At 44.0% G+C, this 17,785-nt stretch overlaps 1 protein-coding gene across 6 annotated transcripts in view; it reads left to right on the top strand.

Annotated features, from left to right (window-relative positions):
* The window catches only part of daam2 (dishevelled associated activator of morphogenesis 2), a 391,719-nt gene that overhangs the window by 177,112 nt on the left and 196,822 nt on the right, over positions 1 to 17,785 (top strand). For 5 of the 6 annotated variants that reach the window (XM_068027781.1, XM_068027780.1, XM_068027792.1 and 2 more), the window contains one exon: positions 15,926 to 16,015. In XM_068027781.1, the coding sequence (XP_067883882.1) occupies positions 15,926 to 16,015 (90 nt within the window). Of the gene's footprint in view, positions 1 to 15,725; positions 15,761 to 15,925; positions 16,016 to 17,785 lie in introns of those variants that run through there. The other variant, XM_068027789.1, reaches the window with a different exon arrangement.

Here is a 17,785-nt window from a genome sequence, read left to right as displayed (position 1 = left end):
TCATTGGAGAAAAGGAGATTGAGGGGAGATTTGAATGAGGTGTACAAGATTCGGACAGGTTTAGATAAGGTAGACAAAAGAAAGCTGCTCCCATTAGCTGATAGTACATGGACTAGGGGACAGAGGTTTAAGGCTTTGGGCAAGAGATGCAGGGGGAATGTGTGGAAGAACTTTTCTATGCAGTGAATAGTAGTGACCTGGAACTCGCTGCCTATGAGGGTGATGGAAGTGGAGATGATGAATGATTCCAAAATGAAATTGCATGGGCACTTGAGGGAAATAAAATTACGGGACTACTGACATGGAGTGGGCGAATGCGACTGGATTGCTCTACAGAGAGCTGGCATTGGCTCGATGGGCCGAATAGCCTCCTCTGTGCCTTTATGACTCTATGACTCTAAAATCTGTTAGGCAAGGCTTTAGAAATCACAGTTTCGGCCTCAGATAGAGTATTGTGTTCAATTCTGGATGCCACACTGTAAGAAGGATATGATGGCCTGGGAGATGGTGCAGAGGTGATTTACTAGAATGGTACGAGGGATCAGAGACTTCAGTTAAGTGGAGAGACTACAGAAGCTGAGATTGTTCTTCTTAGAGCAGAGAAGGTTAAGGGGGATTTTAATAAGTGTGTTCAAAATAATGAATTTTGATAGAGTAAATAAGGAGAAACTATTTCCATTGTTAGGATGGTCAGAAAACAGAGGGCACAGAAATAAAATAATTGGTAAAAGAATCAAAGGGTCGATGAGGAGAGCTTGTATTACGTAGCAAGTTGCAGTGCCTGAAAGGATGATGGAAGCAGATTCACTCGTAACTTTCGAATGGGAATTATGTACATAACTGGAAAGGAAAAAACTGCAGGGCTACAGGGAATAAGCAGAGGAGAGGGACTAATTGTATAGCTCTTTCAAAGAGCTAGCACAGGCAGAGTGGGCTGAATGGCCTTCTGTTATGCTGTAAGATTCTGAGACCTCATTCCCGTAAATCCATGCTGGCTTCCTTTCACCATGTCATACCTAAGTGTTTCATTATCCTGTCTTTCAGGATACCTTACCTATAACAGCTGGTCTGAGACATCCTAAATCCCTTTGCCCCTTTTAAATGTTAATTGTGAATAATCTTGACTTTGTGCGATAATGTAAGACTGATGATAGCGAATCAACAGTCCATTTTATATCTCTCCCAATTTTTATTTTCATTGAGTTCAGGTTGTGTAATCTACTTTCCAATCCTCAGGTACTGCTGCCAATTCTTACGGTTCCCTAAAGATAGTGATGAGGGCATGACTAATTTTGCTCGCGGTTATTTTAAGTGCCCCTGTATAAACTCCATCAGATCCTGGGGCCTTATCTCCCTTTCACTTCCTCAGCCTTCATGTCTGAAATTTCTATTCCTTTTGGTAGCAAGACGGGTTCAAATGAAGCAGACCCATCGCACTATTTGATCTCACCTTTCCAAGAATTCTAGCCCTGCTGTGTTCCCATTTGCAGCATTGGGTTGTTTCTTAAATTACTTTGACATCCTAATCTCAACTGCTCTTCCTTATAACTCATTCCAGCCCTCGGATGTGTATAGGACTGACTAGTCCGTGACCCCTATTTAACCCACCCTATGAAACAGCCCTTAATTTCATTCAGCACCTCTTCCTGAGCAGTCAGGACCGTGAACCAAGGAAGAACCACTTTAGATTGATATCAGGTCATTTTTGTAAAAAATAGTACTTCATTGTCGAATAAAGAAATTGCTTTTCTCTGTAGCTGTAACTCACAAAACTTTCATCTTCCACACAAACCAATCCCTCCCTTCCAGTCAGATGATGGTTGTCAGTGATACAGTCATTGGAAAATGTTAGCAAGAAAACAGCACCCCCAGCCCTACCCCTCCCTCGAGCACTCCAGAAATGTTGGTGTTTAAGGGGAGAACCAGTTACACAAAGTTAAACATTTCAGATTAACCCTGCGACTTCCCTGATTTGGTATGTTGCTTGCTGACTTTAAGTGGCCTGTTCTATTTCCTACTTAGTCTGCACAATTAGGCTCTTGTTCACGTTGAGGCAGGCACAGCAGAATGAGCCAATCTTTATTCCATTGGCCTGTCAATGCACCAACAGTAGTATTATTGTACAGTAATCCATTATGCTGCCAGCACTGGACTGCCTGTTGGCCGCCGTACAGTTGCCGTTCAATCCTCATTTCCATTGTGAGGCCCCAGTAATTGTTCTATTTTTGCCAGTTTGATCTACCTCCTCTGCTGAGGGTTGGAGGTTATGGCTCTTTGGTGTGGATACATATCCAGGGCATCACTACAATGCTGGCAGGCTATTTGACTGTCAGCATTGGCTTATTGGGTAGCACTCTTGTCTCTGAGTCAGATGTTTGGGGTTCAAGTCTCATGCCAGGGATTTGAACGCATAACCCGTGCTCACATTTCAGTGTGGTACTGAGGGAGTGCGGCACTGCCATTTGGACAAGACATTAAACCAAGGTTCCATCTGCCCTCACAGGTGGACATAAAAGATCACATGACATGATTTCAAAGAAGAGCAGGGGAGTTATCCCCTGACCAACACTTATCCCTAAAACAGATTATCTGGTTATTATCACATTGCTGTTTGTGGGAGCTTGCTGTGTGCAAATTGGCTGCAATGTTTCCTACATTACAACAGTAACTACACTTCAAAAGTACTTAATTGGCTGTAAAATGTTTTGGGATATCCTGAGGTCATGATGGATGCTATATAAATGAAAGTCTTTCTGTTCTTTTTGGAGGCATAGAACCATAGAATGGTTACAGCACAGAAGGAGGCCATTCGTCCCATCGTGTCTATGCTGGCTCTCTGCAAGATCAACCCAGCTAGTCACACTCCCTCACCTTTTTTATCACAGCTGAGTCTGACCCTGACCTCACCCTATAACCATGCATGTGCACTATCCAGTAGCATTTGCTGACTAGCAGAAATCCACTCTGATTTTCTGCTCCCTGGCCGAGGGTGCTGTGTCTAATCTTACAGCCACTCTCTCCCCACCACATCCCCTCTAGCCGTCGCCCTGACCGAGCAACTAACTCAATGTAAACTGGAGATCGAGCCTGTAGTCTACTGGTCTATACGGCTTTCTACCTCAGCAGCTGGTTCCTCTAGTCAACAGGACATCGGGGGGTATTCGAGTACTCCATGTTGGGGTATACAGCTGAGAAGGCAGTAGGGGAAATTAAGTTGGCCTAAGGCCTGGGAGAAGGGCTTCTGCTGGAAAGTTTGTTAATGTCAGGTGAGGACAGGATGGGCTTGGCTGGAATTTCTCCACATTACCCTCCGTCTACTGATACTCTAAATTCACATATTAAGAATGCCCTCTTGGACAAGGTTCCAGTGGGGTTCCAGAAATCACTCACACAGCAAGTAGTCACCAGCACTCTGCTCAGAAGAAGGGGGGAGAAAGCTGTCGCAAAAATAAAATATGAAAAGGCTCAATGAGGAGGAATGAGCGAGCGACTGAAAATGTGTGGAAACTGGGCCTACATCCTCTGGAGTTTTGAACAATGAGAGAGGTGGTCGCATTGAAACTTACAAAATTCTTTCAGGGCATGACAGGGTGGATGGAGATAGGATGTTTCTCCTGGCTGGTGAGTCGAGAACCAGAGGACATAGTCTCAGAATAAGGGGCAGGCCATTTACGACTGAGATGAGGAGGAATTTCTTCACTCAGTGCATGTTGAATCTTTGGAATTCTCTACCACGGAGGGCTGTGGAAGCTCAATCACTGAGTACAATCAAGACAAAATAATTGATGGATATCTGGATATTAATGACATCAAGGGATATGGGGATAGCTCGGGAAAGTGGCGTTGAGGTAGATGATCAGCCATGATCTAATTGAATGGCGAAGCAGACTCGACAGGCTGAATGGCCTATTTCTGTTCCTATGTTCCTGAAAAAAAAGTAAGCTTACTTGCAGTTTTAGAACAGGCACATTGCTTTGCTCTTCATGTCTAACGTGGTCTGTCTCTTTAAGGTCCCAAAGTCTAATTTCTGAAAATAGGAACATCCTGAGGTTACTTCATTGCTGTTGGTGAGCTTGTGGAATTCGCTACCACAGGAAGCAGTATTATTTTCTTTCTTTTTTGTATGCTTTTGATAACTTGAAGTGTAATATGTATTGTATGACAACTAAAATATGACTCTAGAAATGTAGTATATAAATATGTAATACTCTCAAATCTTTAATGTTTATACTAACTAGTCACTTGTGGCATTGTTTGTGGTAAGTCAGAATACATACTGTTTAATAAAATCGGGGGTATTACAGTGTTCATGAGAGAAATGTTGTAAACAGAGTGTGATGGAGAAAGATGGAGACAGTGTTAGAGGAAGTAGGATATACTAGACGCAAAATTAAATTTATTTGAGATAATTTAGATACATGTTTGGAGCATGAATTAAAAAGTCTGTCCTGCAGGGCTGTTGTCTGTGGAAAGTGGGAACTGTATTTTCCCAATGGTGATGCTATGACCCATCAAAGATCTATGTGAAATTAATTTAGTTTGTCTCAACCTAGTGTTCCCAGCGGTTATGGGCCTGTGACAGAAATCACACCTGCCAAATGGAAGCATATTAATTTCTTCATACGGAACACTGCTTGAAACTTCTACGAGACATTCAAATAACTTACATAGAAATATACATGGAAAATAGGAGCAGGAGTAGGCCATTCGGCCCTTCGAGCCTGCTCCGCCATTCATTATGATCATGGCTGATCATCCAACTCAGTAGCCTGTTCCCGCTTTCGCCCCATACCCTTTGATCCCTTTAGACCCAAGAGCTATATCTAACTCCTTCTTGAAAACATACAATGTTTTGGCCTCAACTGCTTCCTGTGGTAGCGAATTCCACAAGCTCACCACTCTCTGGGTGAAGAAATTTCTCCTCATCTCAGTTCTGAAAGTTTTACCCCGTATCCTTAGACTATGACCCCTGGTTCTGGGCTCCCCCACCATCGGGAACATCCTTCCTGCATCTACCCTGTCAAGTCCTGTTAGAATTTTATAGGTTTCTATGAGATCCCCCCTCACTCTTCTGAACTCCAGCGAATATAATCCTAACCGACTCAATCTCTCCACATGCGTCAGTCCCACCATCTCAGGAATCAGTCTGGTGAACCTTCGCTGCACTCCCTCTGTAGCAAGAACATTCTTCCTCAGATAAGGAGACCAAAACTGCACACAATATTCCAGGTGTGGCCTCACCAAGGCCCTGTATAATTGCAGCAAGACATCCCTGCTCCTGTATCGAATCCTCTCACTATGAAGGCTAACATACCATTTGCCTTTTTTACCACCTGTTGCACCTGCATGCTTACCTTCAGCGACTGGTGTACAAGAACACCCAGGTCTCGCTGCATATTCCCCTCTCTCAGTCTTTAGCCGTTCAGATAATAATCTGCTTTCCTGTTTTTGTTACCAAAGTGGATAACCTCACATTTATCCACATTATACTGCATCTGCCATGCATTAGGCCACTCACTCAACTTGTCCAAATCACCCTGAAGCCTCTCTGCATCGTCTTCATAATTAATCCTCCAACCCAGTTTTGTGTGATCTGCAAAATTGGAGATATTACATTTAATTCCCTTATCTAAATCATAAATGTATATTGTGTATAGCTGGGGTCCTAGCACCGATCCCTGCGGTACCCCACTAGTCACTGCCTGCCATTCGGAAAAAGACCCATTTATCCCTACTTTTTGTTTGCTGTCCGCCAACCAGTTTTCTATCCATCGCATTACACTACCCCCAATCCCATGCGCTTTAATTTATATGCTAATCTCTTATGTAGGACTTTGTCGAAAGCCTTCTGAAAGTCCAAATAAACCACATCCACTGGGTCCCCCTCATCAACTCTACTAGTTACATCCTTGAAGAATTCTAGTAGATTTGTCAAGCATGATTTCCCTTTCGTAAATCCATGCTGACTCTGCCCGATTCTACCACTGTTCTCTAAGTGCTCTGCTATAAAATCTTTGATAATGGACTCCAGAATTTTCCCCACTACCGACGTCAGGCTGACTGGTCTATAATTCCCTGCTTTCTCTCTGCCTCCCTTTTTAAATAGTGGGTTTACATTAGCTGCCCCCCAATCTGTAGGAACTGATCCAGAGTCTATAGAATCTTGGAAGATGACCACCAATGCATCCACTATTTCTAGGGCCACTTCCTTAAGTACTCTGGGATGCATAACATCAGGCCCTGGGGATTTATCGGCTTTCAATCCCATCAATTTCCCCAACACCATTTCTCTACTAATACTGATTTCTTTCAGTTCCTCTCTCTCACTAAGCCCTGTGTTCCCCAACATTTCTGGAGGAAAGTATAGGTGGTCTGATTAGCAAGTTTGCAGACGACACTAAGATTTGTGGAGTAGCAGATAGTGAAGGGGACTGTCAGAGAATACAGCAGAATATAGATAGATTGGAGAGTTGGGCAGAGAAATGGCAGATGGAGGTCAATCAGGGCAAATGCGAGGTGATGCATTTCGGAAGATCCAATTCAAGAGTGAACTATACAGTAAATGGAAAAGTCCTGGGGAAAATTGATGTACAGAGAGATTTGGATGTTCAGGTCCATTGTTCCCTGAAGGTGGCAACGCAGGTCAATAGAGTGGTCAAGAAGGCATACGGCATGCTTTCCTTCATCGGACGGGGTATTGAGTACAAGAGTTGGCAAGTCATGTTACAGTTGTATAGGACTTTGGTTCGGCCACATTTGGAATACTGTGTGCAGTTCTGGTCGCCACATTACCAAAAGGATGTAGATGCTTTGGAGAGGGTGCAGAGGAGGTTCACCAGGATGTTGCCTGGTATGGAGAACGCTAGCTATGAAGAAAGGTTGAGTAGATTAGGATTATTTTCATTAGAAAGATGGAGGTTGAGGTGTACAAAATCATGAGAGGTATAGACCGGGTGGATAGCAAGAAGCTTTTTCCCAGAGTGGGGGATTCAACTACTAGGGGTCACGAATTCAAAGTGAGAGGGGAAAAGTTTAGGGGGGATATGCGTGGAAAGTTCTTTACGCAGAGGGTGGTGGGTGCCTGGAACGCGTTGCCAGCGGGGGTGGTAGACGCGGGCACGATAGCATCTTTTAAGATGTATCTAGACAGATACATGAATGGGCAGGAAGCAAAGAGATACAGACCCTTAAAAAATAGGCGACAGGTTTAGATAGAGGATCTGGATCGGCGCAGGCTTGGAGGACCGAAGGGCCTGTTCCTGTGCTGTAATTTTCTTTGTTCTTTGTTCTTTGTTCTTTGTGAAGACAGAACCAAAGTATGCGTTTAGTTGGTCAGCCTTTTCTTTGATCCCCATAATAAATTCCCCTGTTTCTGACTGTAAGGGATCTATATTTGTCTTCACCAATCTTTTTCTCTTCACATACCTATAGAAACTTTTACAGTCAGTTTTTATGTTCCCTGCAAGCTTGCTCTCGTACTCTATTTTCCCCTTCTTAATCAATCCCTTGGTCCTCCTTTGCTGAATTCTAAACTGCTCCCAATCCTCAGGTCTGTTGTTTTTCCTGGCAAATTTATATGCCTCTTCCTTGGATCTAATGTTATCACTAATTTCTCTTGTAAGCCATGGTTTGGCTACCTTTCCCGTTTTACTTTTACGCCAGACAGGGATAAACAATTGTTGCAGTTCATCCATGCGCTCTTTAAATGTTTGCCATTGCCTATCTACGTTCATCCCTTTAAGTAATGTTTCCCAATCCGTCATGGCCAACTCGCACCTCATACCTTTGTAGTTTCCTTTACTAAGATTCAGGACCCTTGTCTCAGAATCAACAACATCACTCTCCACTTGATGAGGAATTCTATCATATTTTGGTCACTTGTCCCCAAGGTGTCTCACACTACTAGATTGTCAATTATTCCTCTCTCATTACACAATACCCAGTCTAGGATGGCCTGTTCTCTAGTTGGTTCCTCAACGTATTGGTCCAGAAAACCATCCTGTATACACTCCATGAATTCCTCCTCTGCGGTATTGTGACTAATTTGATTTGCCCAATCTACATGCAGATTAAAGACACCCATAATTACAGATGTTCCTTTATCGCATGCATCTCTAATTTCCTGTTTAATGCCATTCCCAAAATCACCACTACAGTTTGGGTGTCTATATACAACCCCCACTCACTTTTTCTGCCCCTTAGTGTTTCTCCGCTCTACCCATACAGATTCCACATCGTCAGAGCTAATATCTTTCCTCACCGTTGCTTTAAAAAGCAGAACTGAACAGTTAAAGAAATGGCCACACATTTGCATTCTGAGAAGACAAGGGCTGGCTGAAAGACGGAAGGAAATTAGCCAGTCTAACTGAAACAATGGGAATGCTCCTTGATTCAATTAGTGAGATTGTTTTTTGCCAATACAGGCAATCAAAATACATCGATACCCCTTTGACTTTGGAAGAGCCAAACTCCACCCCACCGAGTATGTCTGAAAGACCCTAAATTCCGGAATCTCTCCAGGAACTGTGATTTCAAACAAAGAGATGGTCACATTACCAACCTGCTGGGGTCAGGCTGAGGTTTTTTGAATTGTGCCTCAGGGTGAACAAAAGACTGCAACTGGACTGGCAGAGAAAAGTCTCTCTCTCTCTCTGTGTCTCCCTCTCTAGCAAAGTCCTGGGCAACCATGGTGGCTGCTTCTAAACTTCAAGACTGCAGAACTTTGCACATGACCACTAAAAAGACAGCCAAAACCTACCTTCAGCCTTCTGGCACCAGAGAAGCAAGCCTGAAATTGTGCACGTGGCCCCCAGAGAGGACTCCCAGACTTTAACTTCAATCAAGGACGCTAAGGACAGCATCTGCATTCCATTTATTGCCAACTCTGCTTCAACCTCCCAATTCTTTCTTCCCCTCTGTATCTATTTGTACGTGTGTGTGCCTCTCGTGTACATGTCAGCATCGATGTGTTGCATATTTTAGTGATTTTAACTGGGTTAGAGTGATAAGGTTAATACATTTACATCTTTCTTATTTGAACTCAAGAAAACTGGACTGGTTGGTTCATTTGCAATTGCACTTAGCGTTCAGTAAGCAAGTTCTCACAGTGGTGGTAAACTAAAATCACTGCGTTTTAAAAGATAAACCCTGTTACGGCCAAATCAGAGAAAGGGGCAAGAGGGGAGTCTGAGACCCTTTCCAGGATGGGGAACATCAGACTGCTGTACCGCAAAGATACAAAAGGCAAAATATTGTGGATGCTGCAAATCTGAAATGGAGGCAGAAAATGTTGGAAATATGTAGCAGGACAAGCAGCATCTGTGGAGAGAGAAACAGATTTAATATTTCAGGTCGGGAACTGGAAAAAAGTTAGAGAAGTAACAGGTTTTAAACAAGTACAGAGACAGGTAAATGAGGGAGGGGGGAAAACAAAAGGGAAAGTCTGTAATAGGGTGGAAGGCAGGAGAGATTAAATAACAAAAGAGATAATGATGCGAGACTAAAGTGGGTGCTATTGGGACAAAGTTTTTTAAAATTCATTCATGGGATGTGGGCGTCGCTGGCTAGGCCAGCATGTATTGCCCATCCCTAATTGCCCTTGAGAAGGTGGTGGTGAGCTGCCTTCTTGAACCGCTACAGTCCATGTGAGGTAAGTACACTCACAGTGCTGTTAGGAAGGGAGTTCCAGGATTTTGACCCAGCGACAGTGAAGGAACGGCGATATAGTTCCAAGTCAGGATGGTGTGTGACTTGGAGGGGAACTTGCAGGTGGTGGTGTTCCCATGCATTTGCTGCCCTTATCCTTCTAGTTGGTAGAGGTCGCGGGTTTGGAAGGTGCTGTCGGGGGAGCCTTGGTGCGTTGCTGCAGTACATCCTGTAGATGGTACATACTGCTGCCACTGTGCGTCGGTGGTGGAGGAAGTGAATGTTTGTGGAGGGTGTGCCAATCAAGAGGGCTGTTTTGTCCTGGATGGTATCGAGCTTCTTGAGTGTTGTTGGAGCTGCACCCATCCAGGCAAGTGGAAAGTATTCCATCACACTCCTGACTTGTGCCTTGTAGATGGTGGACAGGCTTTGGGGAATCAGTAGATGAGTTACTCGCCACAGGATTCCTAGCCTCTGACCTGCTCTTGTAGCCACAGTATTTATATGGCTACTCCAGTTCAGTTTCTGGTCAATGGTAGCCCCTACGATGTTGATAGTGGGGGATTCAGCGATGGTAATGCCATTGAATGTCAAGGGGAGATGGTTAGATTCTCTCTTGTTGGAGATGGTCATTGCCTGGCACTTGTGTGGTGCGAATGTTACTTGCCACTTATCAGCCCAAGCCAGGATATTGTCCAGGTCTTGCTGCATTTCTACAAGGACTGGTTCAGTATCTGAGGAGTCACGAATGGTGTTGAACGTTGTGCAATCATCAGCGAATATCCCACTTCTGACCTTATGATTGAAGGAAAGTCATTGAAGAAGCAGCTGAAGATGGTTGGACCTAGGACACTACCCTGAGGAACTCCTGCAGTGATGTCCTGGAGCTCAGATGATTGACCTCCAACAACTACAACCATCTTCCTTTTTTGTGTTAGGTATGACTCCAACCAGTGGAGAGTTTTCCCCCTGATTCCCATTGACTTCAGTTTTGCTAGGGCTCCTTGATGCCATACTCGGTCAAATGCTGCCTTGATGTCAAGGGCAGTGAAGAAACAGAAGATGGGTCCAGAGGAGTTGTAAATGGCAATAGCAGAATCATTCTCAATAGTTGCTCTCTGGAAAAAATGGGAGTGGAGGTTATGATCAAAAATAGTTGAACTCAATGTTGTGTAAAGTTGTAACGTGCCTTAGTTGAAAGATGAGGTGCTGTTTCTCGAGCTTCCACTCAGCTGTCGGGGTTGAAGTACACTGTGGGAAGGGATAACTAAAGGAGAAAGCTTGGTTCTGCCCTGCCACACGTGAGGGTTGGATGTTGGCACTGGGTGTGCCTGAAGTGGGAAGGTCTTCGACTGTCCAGCACTAGCTGAGCAAAAATCTGTTCCTTTTAACAAACACAGACATTTCATCACCAGCAGGATGTTCTCTGCTCTGGGATGTTCAGGTGATTGCATCAGGAAATACGCAAGCTCAGGCAAACGAAAAAGCACAGGAAGCTCCAAATTCCCACGTCCAGCCTTGGAGGAAACAGAACATGACAGTGGAATTAATTATACTTGGAGCAAGTGTACTTGGTGAGGAGGGGTGGCGGGGTACGGGTGGGTGGTGAATGATAGATGTGTGATTACATTTGGGCCTGGCATATCCTGTTCTGTGGGAAATAGTTGAGGCATTCCTCCTGGGAATGGAGCTGATAAAACTCTGAAGATGCAGTATCAGGGTGTGCCATGTACATTTTACAACTCGTGTCACAGCTCTCAGCATGAAAGTGGTTCTGCTGGAACAGACTCAACAAGAACACTAACAACAACTGCACTTCATTCCAAGGAGCTTCTCCTTATAGTTTTCACCTGTTTGCCCAGCCTGCTGGGTTCTCACTGTCACCCATTCCCAATGGTCAGCATTGATCGTCCTGCCCATTAGCCCCCCAACCCCCACAGATTGTTCAGCACCTCACTTCTAGTCATTTGTGCACATGATATCTAACTCGCTTAACCTTATTAATTACATTCATATCTCAGGATGTCCCAAAGTGCTTTACAGCTAGTCAAGTACTTTCGAAGTAGTCACCATTGTAATGTAGCCAATTTGAGAACAGCAAGCTCCCAGAAACAACAATTAATAATGACGAGATATAATTCCCTTGCTCTTCTTCAAAGATAGTGCCATGGTATATTTTATGCCCACCTGAGAGGGAGTATAGGGCCTCAGTTTAACATCTCACCTGAAAGGCAGCACCTCCAACAGTGAGAAGCTCATTCAGTACCTGGCATGTCAGCCAGGATTTTCTGCTCAAATATGTGGAACAGGACTCAAACCTGCAAACTTCTGGCTCAGAGGTAAGAGTGCTTGCTACCCACTGAGCTACAGCTAGATATAGCCTGATAACCCTGCAGACATTTCTCTTTATCTAAACTACCCAGGGACATGTCCGAGCCGTTCTACTCTACTCAATTTATACCACAGAAAGGAAATACAAATGGAAAAGAAACAGCAGATGATATTCAGAGAATCATTCTGTATATTTGTACATTGCAAGACCACAGGTGCATGTTTGGAGAAAGAAGGCTTTTTAATCTTTCCAAGAAACCCAATCCTATCATCTTCCCATTACAGCATCCAGCTGTTCTTTAAATGAATCCAGAGATCTGACCTTCCTGGCATTCGTTCCAGCTGTTAACAACCTCTATGTAAAGAAATGCTTCCTGCCATCTGTCCTAAACTTACACGTCACAGCACTGAACCTGTGCTCTGTTATATTGTTGTTATAGTGTGATGGGTTTTCTTTGAGTCTCTCACTGCTCTGCAGCCATGGCACCATGAACCCAGCCATTGGGAAGAGCTCAAGGACAATTATCAATTATCCCTCCAGGGAGGAGCATGCAAGCTTCTCACAAGGTTGTGGAAGATCGCAGATGTGAAGGCACATGGCATAAATATTGCAGGACTGCATGATGTGCTATTGTGCTCTCAGCGCATGAGAGAAAGAAAGAAAGATGTTCATTTATATAGCACCATTCACGACCTCAGGATGTCCCAAAGTGCTTTGCAGCCAGTGAAGTACTTTTGAAGTGTCATCTGTAAGGTAGAAAATGTGGCAGCCAGTTTATGCACAGCAAGCTCCCACATATAGCAATGTGATAAAGACCAAATATTCTGTTTTAGTGTTGTTGGCTGAGGGATAAATATTGGCCAGGAACTGAGGAGAACTCCCCTGTTCATCTTTGAAATAGTGCCATTGGATCACTCATGTCCACCTAAGAGGGCAGATGAGGTCTTGCTTTAACATCTCATCTGAAAAACAGCACCTCTGACAATTCAGCACTCCCTCAGTACTGCGCTGGATTGCCAGCTTAGGTTATGCACTCCAGTTTTTGGAGTGGGACTTGGACCCACAACTTTCTGACTCAGAGCTAAGAGTGCCAACCATTGAGCCACAGCTGACAAAAGTCAAGTTCTCTTCTGAAATGATCGGATCAGCTTAGTCTTCCACTTACTTCCTCCCTCCAGTATCATGGAGAATGGTTTTATACAGAACACATATACTCAGTACTTTTAGTGCACTCTCTTGTCCATAGTAACTGTTAGTGGAACCTATCTATAAGATATTTGTTATTACAGCTGGTATCACCGCCGTGAATAAAAGCTTCCATACACAAAGACAGGAAGCTTACATTGTTTCCTCACAGCTGCATTAATTATCAAGCCATGTGTTTTTTTAAAACAGCGGTAACCTGGCATGGGTTGGGAAAGTGAAGATAAGAAGCCGTCATGCCAGGTTGACTTTACTTTCAGTGTCTTGCTGCTGGAGTGTTCCAAAAACGCTCATCTCTGTCAGCACCCAGCTTGCACCTCAAATCAGTCTAGAGTATTACAGCACAGAGGAGGCCATTTGGCCTAACATGCCAGTGCCGGCTCTTTGAAAGAGCTATCCGCTTAGTCCCAATTCTCCCCAGCAAACCGCCCCCCCCCCCCCCCCCCCCCAGTTCTCTCCCCCATAACCCTATGGATATAACCATCATTTTCCAGGTCTGCCACATTTTCAATTTCCAACTCTTCCTTAGCAGTTGTCTTTCCCTTGAAATGTCACATTTGTTACTTTAACCAGAGGGAGTTTACAGTACCATGAATATATTGCCCCTTAGAAAGATAAGGATCCTAAATACAGGTGGGGTAAATATACTGGAATTTGACTTGATTTATCCTTGTAGCAAGGGGAAGCTTTGCAGACCCTTTCTTCTATGCCTAAATAGATTTGAGTTGACAATTAAAGGGCTTGTCTAGAGCCTTTGGGAAGACCAGGCTTGATGGAGTACTGTGTACAGTATTGGTCTCCTTATTTAAGGAAGGATATAAGTGCATTGGAAGAAGTTCAGAGAAGGTTTACTAGACTAATACCTGCAATGGGCAGGTTAATTATGAGGAAAGGTTGGACAGGCTAGGCTTGTATCCGCTGTAGTTTAGGAGAGTAAGAGGCGACTTGATTGAAATGTATAAGATCCTGAGGGGTCTTGACAGGGCGGAAGTGGAAAGGATGTTTCCCCTTGTGAGAGAATCTGGAACTAGGGGTCACTATTTAACAATAAAGTGTCGCCCATTTAAAACAGAGATGAGGAGAAATATTTTCTCTCAGAGGGTCCTGAGTCTGTGGAACTCTCTTTCTTAAAAGGCAGTGGAAGCAGAGTCTTTAAATATTTTTAAGGCAGAGGTAGATAGATTCTTGACAACCAAGGGGGTGAAAGGTTATCGGGGCTAAGCGGGAATGTGGAGTCGAAGATACAATAGATCAGCCATGATCTAATTGAGTGGCAGAGCAGGCTCGAGGGGCCAAGTTGGCTACTCCTGCTCCTAATTCGTATGTTCGTAAGTTGCCTTTTCTTATTCTTTGTGTTTTAGAGTAATGCAAGCAGTTATTAGGCAAACCACCCCATCCTCCAACCCACATGAACTTCAGCTCATCCATCAATCTGCAGTATTCTAACCTGCACCAAATCCCATTGACCCTTCAACCCTGCACTTGCTAACCTATATTGGCTCCGTTCCACCAACACTTTAAATTTAAAATTGTTGTTCTTGTGTTCAAATCTCTTCAAGGCCTCTCCTATCCCCATCTCTGTAATTTCCTCCAACACTACAACTTTCTGTGATCTTGGTATGCTCTAACTCTGTTCTGTTATGCAGGCCTCCACTTCCATCACCCTACCATTAGTGGTTGAGCTTTTAGCTGATTAAGCCCTAAGATCTAGAATTCCCTTCCTAAACCTCTCTGCCTTTCCATCTCTCTTGCTTAAAACCCACCTAAAAGGTCATCTCTTTGACCATGCATTTAGCTACCCTTCCGACTGTCACCTTCTTTGGCTCAATGTCAATTTGTATCTGATTAATTATGTGAAGCACCTTGGAAGGTTTTCCTGTGTTAAAGGTACTATATAAATGAAAATTATTTTATATATGCAGTTAAGTTAGAGCAATTTTCATCTTTGGTCTACGGTTTCTAGTTCTGCCCAGTTTGATGGGTGAGTGTCTAATGTATTTGGGAAGCCTCAATGTAGGCTGTAGCAGGTATGGCTGCAAAGCTTAAATCTGTCATTAATTTGGTAATAGCTGGCTCCCTTTGATTTGGCTACCTTTCATAAGGGGCATTTGTTGGCCTTTGCATGGTGCCTTCTCATGACACCGTGGCTGACAGTAGTGACTCAGCCTGAGGGGAATTGGAGTAAAGCCTGTGCCCGACTGCATGGCACATATTGGAGCTGTGGCCCTCGTCATGCTGTTGCACTGACGCTTATTCTAGAAAGCCTGCTTCCTCCTGCAGCAGCATTTCCATGAGGCTGAGGAGAAAGCTGTCTGGAGTATTAAGGTGCGCTTGTTCTGTAGTAGGTTGCCTACCATCTAGAATTCTCTTGAGTCTCCAATAATTAATGATTAATCTCCCAGAGACTGTTGTGAGCAACCCGGGAGAATCATTATCCAGGCATATCGGGCACTTTAAGGAGCGCTTGCTCTGTGCTGGGGTTACAAACCTTCCAGGAGTCTCCAGGAATTAATGATTAATCTCCCAGACACTGCTGCGAGTCACCCAGGAGGTAAATCATAGATTGGGGCATTAAAAAAAGTAGGTTTTTCCTTTTAATTTCCTTTAAACACTTTTGTTTATTAGTTGTAAAAATATTGTAAATGGGGGAAAGAATTGTTCAACTGGATAGGGCGGTAGCAGGCCTGTGATTAGATCTCCAGGAATGGTGAGGTAACTGATTCCTTTATCTGCCCTTGTTTCCAGGATGAACTGGATCTCACTGACAAGAACCGAGATGCTATGTTTGCACTGCCCGCAGAGAAGAAATGGCAAATCTACTGCAGCAAGAAGAAGGTATGCAACGGGAATGTAACTGAGTTGTGTTAAACATAATTGCATATATATTAATGATTTAGATGAGGGAACTAAATGCAATATCTCCAAATTTGCAGATGACACAAAACTGGGTGGGATGGTGAGTTGTGAGGAGGATGCAGAGAGGCTTCAGGATGATTTGGACAAGTTAAGTGAGTGGGCTAATGCATGGCAGATGCAGTATAATGTGGATAAATGTGAGGTTATCCACTTTGGTAACAAAAACAGGAAAGCAGATTATTATCTGAATGGCTATAAACTGCGAGAGGGGAATATGCAATGAGACCTGGGTGTTCCCGTACATCAGTCGCTTAAGGTAAGCATGCAGGTGCAACGGGCGGTAAAAAGGGCAGATGGTATGTTGGCCTTCATAGCGAGAGGGTTCGAGTACAGGAGCAGGGATGTCTTGCTGCAATTATACAGGGCCTTGGTGAGGCCACACCTGGAATATTGAGTGCAGTTTTGGTCTCCTTATCTGAGGAAGGATGTTCTTGCTATAGAGGGAGCGCAGCAAAGGTTTACCAGACTGATTCCTGGGACTGACGTATGTGGAGAGATTGAGTCGGTTAGGATTATATTCGTTGGAGTTCAGAAGAGTGAGGGGGGGATCTCATGGAAACTTATAAAATTCTAACAGGACTTGATAGGGTAGATGCAGGAAGGATGTTCCCGATGGTGGGGGAGTCCAGAACCAGGGGTCATAGTCTAAGGATATGGGGTAAACCTTTCAGGACTGAGATGAGGAGAAATTACTTCACCCAGAGAGTGGTGAGCCTGTGGAATTCGCTACCACAGGAAGCAGTTGAGGCCAAAACATTGTATGTTTTCAAAAAGGAGTTAGATAAAGCTCTTGGGGCTAAAGGCATCAAAGGATATGGAGGGAAAGCAGGAACAGGTTACTGAGTTGGATGATCAGCCATGATCATAATGAATGGCGGAGAAGGTCTGAAGGGCCGAATGGCCTACTCCTGCTCCTATTTTCTATGTTTCTATGTTTCTATAATCGGGGAGGGTGCAGGTGTGGAGCGAGAGGCGTGGGTTCAGCTGGGAATGTTTTGCATGGAGCAGGATTGTGCTTGAATTAAGAGGTTTGTAAAATGCTGATATTAAGAAAAGATCTTTACATCCCAGCTCTTTTCATCATCCACTCAGCGATTCAATGAGAACGATTTATTAGTGCAGTAACATAACCACTGGTCTAACAATCCAGAGAATATGGTTCAATTCCCAACTTGGCAGTTTGAGAATTTGAGTACAGTTTAAAAATTTGGAAATAAAAAGCTGGTATCAGTAAAGGTGACCATGGAACTGTTGTAAGAACCCAACTAGTTCACTGATGTCCTTTAGGGAGGGAAACCAGCTGTCCTTACCCTCTTTGGCCGACATGTGACTCCAGTTCCACACCATTATGACTGACTCATAACTGCCTTCTGAATTGGCCTAACAAAACCACCCAGTTGTATGAAACCGCAACAAAGCATGGACTGCAGCCGTTTAAGAAGAAGCCCCAACACAAGTTCCTCAAGGCAACTAGGGAGGAGTGATTAATGCCAGCGGTGCCCATGTTCCAGGAATGAATTACCAAAACACAAAAGGCTGAGTCTATAACTTCCATGAATGTTATCAGTTGTCCACTATGTGTGGTGCCTCCAGGTAAGATCTGGCAGTGGATAGACCTCATGCTGGCAGTTCTGTTGTGTTTTCTTTCCTTGGGTCATGACTTAGCATTGGAGTGTCATGCACAAGTTC

Source organism: Heterodontus francisci, chromosome 3, assembly GCF_036365525.1.
Source record: "Heterodontus francisci isolate sHetFra1 chromosome 3, sHetFra1.hap1, whole genome shotgun sequence".
Taxonomy (NCBI): domain Eukaryota; kingdom Metazoa; phylum Chordata; class Chondrichthyes; order Heterodontiformes; family Heterodontidae; genus Heterodontus; species Heterodontus francisci.
Note: the sequence above shows the minus strand (reverse complement) of the source record. Positions and strands in the feature narration are given on the sequence as shown.